Source organism: Bos taurus, chromosome 29 (assembly GCF_002263795.3).
Source record: "Bos taurus isolate L1 Dominette 01449 registration number 42190680 breed Hereford chromosome 29, ARS-UCD2.0, whole genome shotgun sequence".
Taxonomy (NCBI): Eukaryota; Metazoa; Chordata; class Mammalia; order Artiodactyla; family Bovidae; genus Bos; species Bos taurus.
This window is the reverse complement of record NC_037356.1, coordinates 963,615-975,932: the sequence shown is the minus strand read 5'-3', so window position 1 is coordinate 975,932 and position 12,318 is coordinate 963,615. Positions and strand designations below refer to the sequence as shown.

At 43.2% G+C, this 12,318-nt stretch overlaps 1 protein-coding gene across 4 annotated transcripts in view; it reads right to left on the bottom strand.

Moving 5' to 3' along the window:
* The window catches only part of VSTM5 (V-set and transmembrane domain containing 5), a 36,681-nt gene extending 35,732 nt beyond the window's left edge, over positions 1-949 (bottom strand). For 3 of the 4 annotated variants that reach the window (XR_009493303.1, XR_009493302.1, XR_009493304.1), the window contains exon 1: positions 835-949. Coding sequence is in view for 1 of the 4 variants with exons in the window: in NM_001206964.1 (NP_001193893.1) it covers positions 835-925 (91 nt within the window). In the remaining 3 variants the exon portion in view is untranslated. The remainder of the gene's footprint in view (positions 1-834) is intronic. The other variant, NM_001206964.1, reaches the window with a different exon arrangement.
* Between the last annotated feature and the right edge of the window lie 11,369 nt (positions 950-12,318).

The window sequence follows — 12,318 nt, the reverse complement described above, 5'->3', positions numbered from 1 at the left end:
ACAGCTGTGCCTGTTTCCTCACTTGTGAAATAGGCATGAGAGCGGCACTTTTTGATTCCCTTTGCTGTACAGCAGAAACTAACACAACACTGTAAAGCAACTACACTCCAATGAAAATTAAGGGGAAATAAGAAGAGTGGCACTTTGTACATAGAGTTGCTCTGAGGATTCAATGATAGACGTGCCGTCAAGCCCTGGGGACAGTAAGCGCAAAGGCGCTTAGTAAGCAGCGGCTCTACCTAGAGGTCCTCCCCGCCCGCGGCCCCGCGCTGGTCATTCTGGAAACCTCGGATGACTAATCTGTAAAATGGGAGTGATCATAAGGGGAGTGACTAAATGAGAAGGCGCAGATGCCCTCTGATCTGTGGTCTGGGTCCCCGGGATCCAGACATCTGAATCCTTCCCCCGCGGCAGAGCGGTGAGGGCCATCTCCAGCCTGAGGACTTCAGACCCCGACCCCGGCCCCTACCCCCTTTCCTCTTTGAGAGGGTCTGCTGGGGGTTCCTCTAAGAGGTGGGGGCCTAAAGCACCAGGGACCAGCGCTGGGGACACAAGAAGACGCGAGGGAGAGGGGGTCCCCACAGCAGGGGCGGGGCGCGCGTGCGCCGGGGTCAAGGATGCCAGGGCCGCAGCCCGGTTATTCCAAGAACAAGGAATACAGAACGCAGAGGCGGAGGGTCCAGGGGCAGCCGGCTCTCCCCCGGCGGCTTTCGGCTCCGATCGCACCGGGGGCCGCTTCCCGCTCCAGGCCGCGCCCCGCCCCGCCGGCCGGTGGCCGCGACCCCCACCCGGGACAGTCCGCCCCCCGCCCGGCCCGGCCCGGCCCGCGCTTACTCTGCAGACAGCGGGCGGCGGCCACGCAGAGGGCGAGGACTCCCAGCGAGAGGCCGCGTCTCCGCGTCCTCCCGCCCGGCGGCGGCCTCATGAGCGCGCCCGCCGCGCCGGCCGCCCCGCACCGGCGTCCGGGGCGCGAAGGCGCGGCCCGCGCGCGCCCCGCCTCCTCGGCTGCGTCCCGCGGGCCCCGGGGGCAGATGCCGGGCACTGGCGCTGCTCCGGTTGAACCAGTTCCCAGGGAGCGGGCAAAGAAAAGGAGCGAGGAGGGAGGGAGGAGAGGAATGCACCACTCGGGGGTAAATTATAGCAAATCATGTAGTCTCCTTCCGTTCACACCCACTTTACTGGTGTTGATTCAGGTTTCAGCTGGGCAGCAGAAGGGAGGGAAACTATTAGCTGTTGCCTGAGGACCGAGAGGGACCATCTAATGGCTCCATGTGAAACGAGAAGGCTTTCAGAAAAGTGAAATGACAGTCTGGAATGAAAGGGATGAGAAGAGGATGAGGGAGCCTCAGGCTGCTCTGGGTGGAGCCGTTGGGCAGTGGTGATAGTTGTCCACCAGGTACCATCCATGCATCTGAACACCATCCATCCATCCACCCATCATCCATCCATCCATCCATCCTCAGTCCATCCACCCATCTATCCATCTCCCATCCACCATTCTTCCATCCACTATTTATCCAGCCACCATCCATACCTCCATTCATCCATGCATCCGAGATTTGTTCACTGAGAGCCTATTTATTTGCACAGGCCTAACACATGGTAAATACTCATAAAACACTGATGGAATGAAGCTGGGCACTGTGCTAAAGGCTGGGAATACAACATGAACAAGATACAAGTCTTCAGAAATCCTAACAAGAGGTAGGGGCTAGAAAAACAAACAATTGCTGTACAGAGCATGTGTATCTTTGATGAGGGAGGCCCAGTAGGCTACACAGACTCAGAGCAAGAGTCATTACCTGCCGGCTCACTGGACGATTCTAAAGTGCAGCCAGAGTGGAAAACCACTGCTCTAGGTTAGTTAGAAGCTTCTTGTGTCATATTTAAAGACATTTTGATCTGAATTTATCAGATCCTTTACTTAGAGTAGGATTTCATAGAGGGGAGGAGCATGATAGCACGAGTCCATTTAAGCCATGATTATATCTGCTGTTTCATTTGTTCATTCTCTCTCTCCATCCCTCCTTCCTTCCCTTCCTTTCTTTTTACAATTATTAGTTTAGTGCCTACAAGGTCCTGTGTATGGCAATAAATCTGGTTGAGGCAGAGAAGAAGAATAGGGAAGAAAACTAGAAAAGCATGTTGGGACTAAGATTTGAGAGGTCTATATACTGATACTGGGGGATTCCTTGGTGGCTCAGTGGTAAAGAGTCTGCCTGCAATACAAGAGATGCAGGAGATGTGGGTTTGACCCCTGAGTCCGGAAGATCCCTTGGAGGAGGGCAAGGCAACCCACTGCAGTATTCTTGCCTGGAGAATCCTATGAACAGAGAAGCCTAGTGGGCTACAGTTGGTAGCCAGTCAGTCAGACATGGCTGAAGAGACTGGGCACACACACATACTAATACTGAGGATGCTTGTTTTTTTCTATAAGGATATAATTCAAGATTCATAATGAGTATGAAATGTAGTCTTCTCCTTTGCAATCTTTGACATATACTTTATCCCTCAGGTATTTGGTAATTCTTCTCACCAATCAACCACTTGGTTTAAAAAGAACACCAACCAGAGTTTATTTCCTCAAAACCTTAAGAGCCATTCTTCACTTCCAATAGAAGCAAATGATGTGTGTTTATAGTGACCTAGCTTTATGACAGCCATATATCCTCAAACAATTCTCATGTTCAGAGACAGTTCTTTTATTTTATTTTTTAAAAATTAATTAATTTATTTTACTTTACAATATTTTATTGGTTTTGCCATACATTGACTTGAATCCACCATGGGTGTACATGTGTTCCCCATCCTGAACCCTCCTCCTTCCTCCCTCCCAATCCCATCCCTCTGGGTCATCCCAGTGCACCATCCCCGAGCACCCTGTATCATGAATCAAACCTGGACTGGCACTCGTTTCACATATGATATTTTACATGTTTCAGTGCCATTCTCCCATATCATCCCACCCTCGCCCTCTCCCACAGAGTCCAAAAGATTGTTCAATACATCTGTGTCTCTTTTGCTGTCTCGCATACAGGGTTTTCGTTACCTTCTTTCTAAATTCCATATATATGTGTTGGTATACTGTATTGGTGTTTTTCTTTCTGGCTTACTTCACTCTGTATAATAGGCTCCAGTTTCATCCACCTCATTAGAACTGATTCAAATGTATTCTTTTTAATGGTTGAGTAATATCCCATTGTGTATATGTACCACAGCTTTCTTATCCATTCATCTGCTGATGGACATCTAGGTTGCTTCCATGTGCTGGCTATTATAAACAGTGCTGTGATGAACATTGGGGTACACATGTCTCTTTCGATTCTGGTTTCCTCAGTGTGTATGCCCAGCAGTGGGATTGCTGGGTCATATGGCAGTTCTATTTCCAGTTTTTAAAGGAATCTCCAAACTGTTCTCCATAGTGGCTGTACTAGTTTGCATTCCCACCAACAGTGTAAGAGGGTTCCCTTTTCTCCACACCCTCTCCAGCATTTATTGTTTGTAGACTTTTGGATCGCAGCCATTCTGACTGGTGTGAAATGGTACCTCATAGTGGTTTTGATTTGCATTTCTCTGATAATGAGTGATGTTGAGCATCTTTTCATGTGTTTGTTAGCCATCTGTATGTCTTCTTTGGAGAAATATCTGTTTAGTTCTCTGGCCCACTTTTTGATTGGGTCATTTATTTTCCTGAAATTGAGCTCCAGGAGTTGCTTGTATATTTTTGAGATTAGTTGTTTGTCAGTTGCTTCATTTGCTATTATTTTCTCCCATTCTGAAGGCTGTCTTTTCACCTTGTTTATAGTTTTCTTTGTTATGCAGAAGCTTTTAATTTTAATTAGGTCCCATTTGTTTATTTTTGCTTTTATTTCCAATATTCTGGGAGGTGGGTTATAGAGGATCCTGCTGTGGTTTATGTTGGAGAGTGTTTTGCCTATGTTTTCCTCTAGGAGTTTAATAGTTTCTGGTCTTACATTTAGATCTTTAATCCATTTTGAGTTTATTTTTGTGTATGGTGTTAGAAAGTGTTCTAGTTTCATTCTTTTACAACTGGTTGACCAGTTTTCCCAGCACCACTTAAAGAGATTGTCTTTTCTCCATTGTTTATTCTTGCCTACTTTGTCAAAGGTAAGGTGTCCATATGTGCGTGGATTTATCTCTGGGTTTTCTATTTTGTTCCATTGATCTATATTTCTGTCTTTGTGCCAGTAGCATATTATCTTGATGACTGTGGCTTTGTAGTAGAGCCTGAAGTCAGGCTGGTTGATTCCTCCAGTTCCATTCTTCTTTCTCAAGATTGCTTTGGCTATTCGAGGTTTTTTATATTTCCATACAAATTGTGAAATTATTTGTTCTAGCTCTGTGAAGAATACCGTTGGTAGCTTGATAGGAATTGCATTGAATCTATAGATTGCTTTGGGTAGTACACTCATTTTCACTATATTGATTCTTTCGATCCATAAACACGGTATACTTCTCCATCTATTAGTGTCCTGTTTGATTTCTTTCACCAGTGTTTTATAGTTTTCTATATGTAGGTCTTTTGTTTATTTAGGTAGATATATTCCTAAGTATTTTATTCTTTTTGTTGCAATGGTGAATGGAATTGTTTCCTTAATTTCTCTTTCTGTTTTCTCATTGTTAGTGTATAGGAATGCAAGGGATTTCTGTGTGTTAATTTTATATCCTGCAACTTTACTATATTCATTGATTAGCTCTAGTAATTTTCTGGTGGAGTCTTTAGGGTTTTCTATGTAGAGGATCATGTCACCTACAAACAGTGAGAGTTTTTCTTGTTCTTTTCAAATCTGGATTCCTTTTATTTCTTTTTCTGCTCTGATTGCTGTGGCCCAAACTTCCAAAACTATGTTGAATAGTAGTGGTGAGAGTGGGTACCCTTGTCTTGTTCCTGACTTTAGGGGAAATGCTTTCAATTTTTCACCATTGAGGATAATGTTTGCTGAGGGTTTGTCACATATAGCTTTTATGTTGAGGCATGATATGCAGATGACACCACCCTTATGGCAGAAAGTGAAGAGGAACTAAAAACCCTCTTGATGAAAGTGAAAGTGGAGAGTGAAAAAGTTGGCTTAAAGCTCAACATTCAGAAAACGAAGATCATGGCATCCGGTCCCATCACTTCTTGGGAAATAGATGGGGAAACAGTGGAAACAGTGTCAGACTTTATTTTTCTGGGCTCAAAAATCACTGCAGATGGTGACTGCAGCCATGAAATTAAAAGACGTCACTTACTCCTTGGAAGGAAAGTTATGACCAACCTAGATAGCATATTCAAAAGCAGAGACACTACTTTGCCAACAAAGGTCCGTCTAGTCAAGGCGAGAGTTGGACTGTGAAGAAAGCTGAGCACTGAAGAATTGATGCTTTTGAACTGTGGTGTTGGAGAAGACTCTTGAGTGTCCCTTGGACTGCAAGGAGATCCAACCAGTCCATTCTGAAAGAGATCAGCCCTGGGATTTCTTTGGAAGGAATGACGCTAAAGCTGAAACTCTAGTACTTTGGCCACCTCATGTGAAGAGTTGACTCATTGGAAAAGACTCTGATGCTGGGAGGGATTGGGGGCAAGAGGAGAAGGGGAGGACAGAGGATGAGATGGCTGGATGGCATCACTGACTCGATGGATGTGAGTCTGAGTGAACTCCGGGAGTTGGTGATGGACAGGGAGACCTGGCATGCTGCAGTTCATGGGGTCGCAAAGAGTCGGACATGACTGAGCGACTGAACTGAACTGAACTGATGTTCCTTCTATTCCTGCTTTCTGGAGAGTCTTTTTTCTTTTTTATCATAAACGTATGTTGAATTTTGTCAAAGGCTTTCTCTGCATCTATTGAGATAATCATATGGCTTTTATTTTTCAATTTGTTAATGTGGTGTATTACATTGATTAATTTGTGGATATTGAAGAATCCTTGCATCCCTGGGATAAAGCCCACTTGGTCACGATGTATGATCTTTTTAATATGTTGTTAGATTCTGTTTGCTAGAATTTTGTTAAGGATCTTTGCATTTATGTTCATCAGTGATATTAGCCAGTAGTTTGTGTGTGTGTGTGTGTGTGTGTGTGTGTGTGTGTGTGTGTGTGGCATCTTTGTCAGGTTTTGGTATTAGGGTGATGGTGGCCTCATAGAATGAGTTTAGAAGTTTACCTTCCTCTTCAGTTTTCTGGAAGAGTTTGAGTTGCATAGATGTTAGTTCTTCTCTAAATTTTTGGTAGAATTCAGCTGTGAAGCCATCTGGTCCTAGGCTTTTGTTTGTTGGACGATTTCTGATTACAGTTTCAATTTCCATGCTTGTGATAGATTTGTTAAGATTTTCTATTTATTACTGGTTCAATTTTGGAAAGTTGTACTTTTCTAAGAATTTGTCCATTTCTTCCAAGTTGTCCGTTTTATTTGCATTTAGTTGCTGATAATAGTCTCTTATGATCCTTAGTATTTCTGTGTTGTCTCTTGTGATCTCTCCATTTTCATTTCTAATTTTGTTGATTTGCTTTTTATCCCTTTCTTTCTTGATGAATCTGGCTAATGGTTTGTCAGTTTTATTTATCTTCTCTAAGAACCAGCTTTTGGTTGTGTTGATTTTTGCTATGGTCTCTTTTGTTTCTTTTGCATTTATTTATGCCCTAATTTTAAAGATTTCTTTCCTTTTACTAACCCTGGGGTTAATAATTTCTTCCTTTTTAAGTTGCATTAGGTGTAGATTTAGGTTATTTATTTGACTTTTTTCTTGTTTCTTGAGGTAAGCCTGTATTGCTATGAACTTTCCTGTTAGTACTGGTTTTACAGTGCCCCATAGGTTTTGGGTTGTTGTGTTTTCATTTTCATTCATTTCTATGCATATTTTGATTTCTTCTGTGATTTGTTGTTTATTCAGCAGCATATTGTTCAGCCTCTATATGTTGAGATTTTTAATAGTTTTTCTCCTGTAATTGACATCTAATCTTACTGAATTGTGGTCAGAAAAGATGCTTGGAATGATTTCAATTTTTTTGAATTTGCCAAGGCTAGATTTATGGCCCAGGATGTGATCTATCCTGGAGAAGGTTCTGTGTGCGCTTGAGAAAAAGGTGAAATTCATTGTTTTGGGGTAAAATGTCCTATAGATATCAATCAGGTCTAGCTGGTCTATTGTATCATTTAAAGTTTGTGTTTCCTTGTTAGTTTTCTGTGTAGCTGATCTATCCGTAGGTGTGAGTGGGGTATTAAAGTCTCCCACTATTACTGTGTTATTGTTATTTTCTCCTTTCATACTTGTTAGCATTTGTCTTACATATTGTGGTGCTCTTATGTAGGGTGCAGATATATTTATAATTGTTATATCTTCTTCTTGGATTGATCCTTTGATCATTATGTAGTGTCCATCTTTGGCTCTTTTCACAGCCTTTGTTTTAAAGTCTATTTTATCTGATATGAGTATTGCTACTCCTGCTTTCTCTTGGTCTCTACTTGCATGGAATATCTTTTTCCAGCCCTCAGTTTCAGTCTGTATGTGTTCCTTGTTTCGAGGTGGGTCTCTTGTAGACAACATATATAGGGGTCTTGTTTTTTCATCTATTCAGCCAGTCTTTGTCTTTTGGTTGGGGCATTCAACCCATTTACATTTAAGGTAATTATTGATAAGTACGATCCCATTGCCATTTACTTTGTTGTTTTGGGTTAGAGTTTATACATCCTTTCTGTGTTTCCTGTCTAGAGAAGATTCTTTAGCATTTGTTGGAGAGCTGTTTTGGTGGTGCTGAATTCTCTGAGCTTTTGCTTGTCTGTAAAACTTTTGATTTCTCCTTCATATTTGAATGAGATCCTTGCTGGGTACAGTAATCTGGGCTGTAGGGTTTTTTCTTTCATCACTTTAATATGTCCTGCCATTCCCTTCTGGCCTGAAGAGTTTCTATTGAAAGATCAGCTGTTATCCTTATGGGAATCCCCTTGTGTGTTATTTGTTGTTTTTCCCTTGCTGCTTTTAATATTTGTTCTTTGTGTTTGATCTTTGTTAAATTGATTAATATGTGTCTTGGGGTGTTTTGCCTTGGATTTATCCTGTTTGGGACTCTCTGGGTTTCTTGGACTTGGGTAATTATTTCCTTCCCCATTTTAGGGAAATTTTCAACTATTATCTTCTCAAGTATTTTCTCATGGTCTTTCTTTTTGTCTTCTTCTTCTGGGACTCCTATGATTCAAATGTTGGGGTGTTTCACATTGTCCCAGAGGTGTCTGAGGTTGTCCTTATTTCTTTTAATTCTTTTTTCTTTTTTCCTCTCTGTTTCATTTATTTCTACCATTCTATCTTCTACCTCACTTATCCTATCTTCTGCCTCTGTTATTCTGGTTGGTTCCCTCCAAAGTGTTTTTGATCTCATTTATTGCATTATTCATTATATATTGACTCTTTTTTATTTCTTCTAGGTCCTTGTTAAACCTTTCTTGCATCTTCTTGATCCTTGTCTCCAGGCTATTTATCTGTAATTCCAATTTGTTTTCAAGATTTTGGATCATTTTCACTATTATTATTCAGAATTCTTTATCAGATAGATTCCCCATCTCTTCCTCTTTTGTTTGGTTTGGTGGGCATTTATCCTGTTCCTTTACCTGTTGGGTATTTCTCTGCCTTTTCGTCTTGTTTATATTGCTGTGTTTGGGTTGGCCTTTCTTTATTCTTGAAGTTGGTGGTTCCTCTTTATTGTGGAGGTTCCTCCCTGTGGGTGGGATTGGACAGGTGGCTTGTCAAGGTTTTCTGGTTAGGGAAGCTTGTGTCGGTGTTCTGGTGGGTGGGGCTGGATTTCTTCTTTCTGAAGTGCAATGAAGTGTCCAGTAATAAGTTTTGAGATGTCTATGGGTTTGGTGTGACTTTGGGTAGCCTGTATGTTGAGGCTCAGGGTGATGTTCCTGTGTTGCTGGAGAATTTGCATGGTGTATTGCTCTGGAGCTTGTTGGTCCTTGGGTGGTGCTTGGTTTCAGTGTAGGTATGGAGGTGTTTGATGAGCTCCTATTGATTAATGTTCCCTGGATTCAGGAATTCTCTGGTGTTCTCAGGATTTGGACTTAAGCCTCCTGCTTCTGGTTTTCAGTGTTATTCTTACAGTAAGCTCAAGACTTCTCCATCTATACAGCACCAATGATAAAACATCTAGGTTAATGATGAAAAGTTTCTTCACAGTGAGGGGCACCCAGAGAGGTACACAGAGTTACATGGAGAAGAGAAGAGGGAGGAGGGAGATAGAGGTGACCAGGAGGAGAAGAGGGGGAATCAAAAGGGGAGACAGCGAGCTAGCCAGTAATCACTTCCCTATGTGTTCTCCACAGTCTGGATCCCTCAGAGATGTTCACAGAGTTACACAGAGAAGAGAAGAGGAAGGAAGGAGACAGAGGTGGCCAGGAAAATAAAAGGAGGAATCAAAAGGAGAGAGACAGATCCAGCCAGTAATCAGTTCCCTAAGTGTTCTCCACAGCCTGGAACAAACAAAGAGATTTACCTAGTTTGGTAGAGAATAAAAGGGGGAGAGGGGAGATAGAGGCAACTTGGTGGAGAAAAAGTAGAGTCAAAAGGGGGAGACAGCAATCAGGCCAATGATCTCGCTCCCAAGTAAAAATGGGTACTGAAGATTGGGTTCTTAAAGGTAAAAAGTTGATAACAAATACCAAAAAACAAAGATTAAAAATCTTGAGTAGAGGTTAAATTCTCAAAGATACAATATTAAAAACAAAACAAAACAAAACAAAAAAAACCCCCAAAACAAAAAACAAACAAAAACCCCCCACAAAGTCACAGAAATTATTATTATATATATATATATATATATATATATTTATATATATGAAGTTTGCTTTAAAAATAGGGTCTTTCTTTCTTTCTTTTTTTTGCAAGGTAATAGTAGGTTATAAAAATGAAAATTGAAGGAGTAATGGGGACTTAAAAATAACAAAAAAAATTTAATTTAAAAAATGATAATAGTAAAAATATATCTACGACTTTCTCTGGAGCTGTTGCGGACAGTGTGTGGTCAGTTCATTTGCAGATAGTTCCTTGGTCTGGCTTGTACTTCTCTCGGTCTATAGGCCCCTTTCTACGTTCGGTTCAGTTCAGTTCAGTCGCTCAGTCATGTCCGACTCTTTGCGACCCCATGAATTGTAGCACTCCAGGCCTCCCTGTCCATCACCAACTCCCAGAGTTCACTCAAACTCACGTCCATCGAGTCGGTGATGCCATCCAGCCATCTCATCCTCTGTCATCCCCTTCTCCTCCTGCCCCCAATCCCTCCCAGCATCAGAGTCTTTTCCAATGAGTCAACTCTTCACATGAGGTGGCCAAAGTACTGGAGTTTTAGCTTTAGCATCATTCTTTCCAAAGAACACCCAGGACTGATATCCTTTAGAATGGACTGGTTGGATCTCCTTGCAGTCCAAGGGACTCTCAAGAGTCTTCTCCAACACCACAGTTCAAAAACATCAATTCTTTGGCGCTCAGCTTTCTTCACAGTCCAACTCTCACATCCATACATGACTACTGGGAAAACCATAGCCTTGACTAGATGGACCTTTGTTGGCAAAGTAGTGTCTCTGCTTTTCAATATGCTATGTAGGTTGGACATAACTTTCCTTCCAAGGAGTAAGTGTCTTTTAATTTCATGGCTGCAATCACCATGTGCAGTGATTTTGGAGTCCCCCAAAATAAAGTCTGATACTGTTTCCACTGTTTCTCCATCTATTTCCCTTCCTATGTAGTCGGTGCTAACTACAGGGTTTTAATCTATTGCACCTGTCTCTTCCAAAGCGGTTCCCTCTGTTTATGTTAGCTTATTCTGTTTGCTGGTCTCTTCAGTGTGTAATTTCTGCCCTGACACAAGGGGCGTGGTGGTGGTCACTTTTTTCTGGGCTCGCTTGTTCAGTCGTGCTTTAGGGAGGGAGGAACACTGAAAACAAATATCACTGGCATGTGTTCACAGTGATTCAGCCACACTGGGTTTGCCCCCACTCATGGCGTGTGTGCTTTCCCAGTCTACACTGCTCAGACTCTAGGTTGCTCTGCCAGGAACTGTCTGATGCAGGCCCTGGTTTGCATGCACTTCCCAGGTCTAAGCTGCTCAGGTTGAGGTTCTCGGGAACTCCACAAAGGCGCAGACTTGGTTGGGGCTGCGTTTTTCGCCCGTCCCAGGTCCGAGCAGCTCAGGTGACCAGGTACTTGGTGCGCATAGTCGCCCCCAGTTGAAGGCTGCAACTTATCCCCTCCCCCATCTGAGCTGCTCGGTTTTCTGGGTGTACAATGGGCGCACCTTCTCTCTTCTGGGAAGCTGATCTCTGGCTGCGACCCTCCCAGCGGATGTCGATCTTCCAGAATCCCAAGAAGTCTTGGTTAGCAACGAAGTTTGCTTGCAGTTTGGTATAGGATGCCTCTCTGGGGCCGCGATTGCCCCCTTCTGGCTCTGGCTGCCTTCGCCTGCCTGTCTCCAGCGGGAGATGGGCTGGTCCACAGACGGGTAGCTCTGCTCAGTCCTTTGTTCTGTGAGCGTGCCTGGCAGTGGTTAGGGCTTTTCGAGGTATCACAGGATAGCTATCCCACAGTCTGGGTTGCTAGCTCAAGCTAGTTCCCTCAGATTGCCCCCAGGGCATTCAGGCCCGGTCCTTATCCTAAGTAATGCCGCCTGCTCCTCCCTGTCTCTCCCCCACTTGCTAGTGGGTGATGCGAGCATCTGGGCTGTTGCACGTCTGGGAGTTGCTGTTGGGCACATAATCTGTGGGTTTTAATTATTTATACCACCCCCCACCCCCCCACCCCCCCCCCCCACACACAGTTATTTTGCCCTCTGAGATTCCAAGGCTCACCACAGACCCGCCAGAGAGAGTGTTTCCTGGTGTTTGGAAACTTTTCTGTTTTTTAAGACTCCCTTCTCAGGATGGATCTCCATCCCTACCTCTTTTGCATCTCTTTTTATCTTTTATATTTTGTCCTACCTCCTTTCGAAGACAATGGCTGCTTTTCTGGGTGTCTGATGTCCTCTGCCAGCATTCAGAAGTTTTTCTGTGGAATTTGGTGCTCAAATGTTCTTTCAATGAATTTGTGGGGGAGAAAGTGGTCTCCTCATCATATTCCTCCACCATCTTAGGACTGCTTCCAGTTCTGATTTTTAATTTGCTATCCTGTTGTTCCTGTAAGGACATATGAATTTGTGAGACCACATATCTTGGTGTTTGGCTCTGAAAAATTGGTCATCACATTCAGATAACCTGTAAGTTCTGGGGTTTGTTTGTTTTTTGGTCTCCTTTGAAAATATGCTTGTTGTTTATTGTGTACATGGTGTTAGGG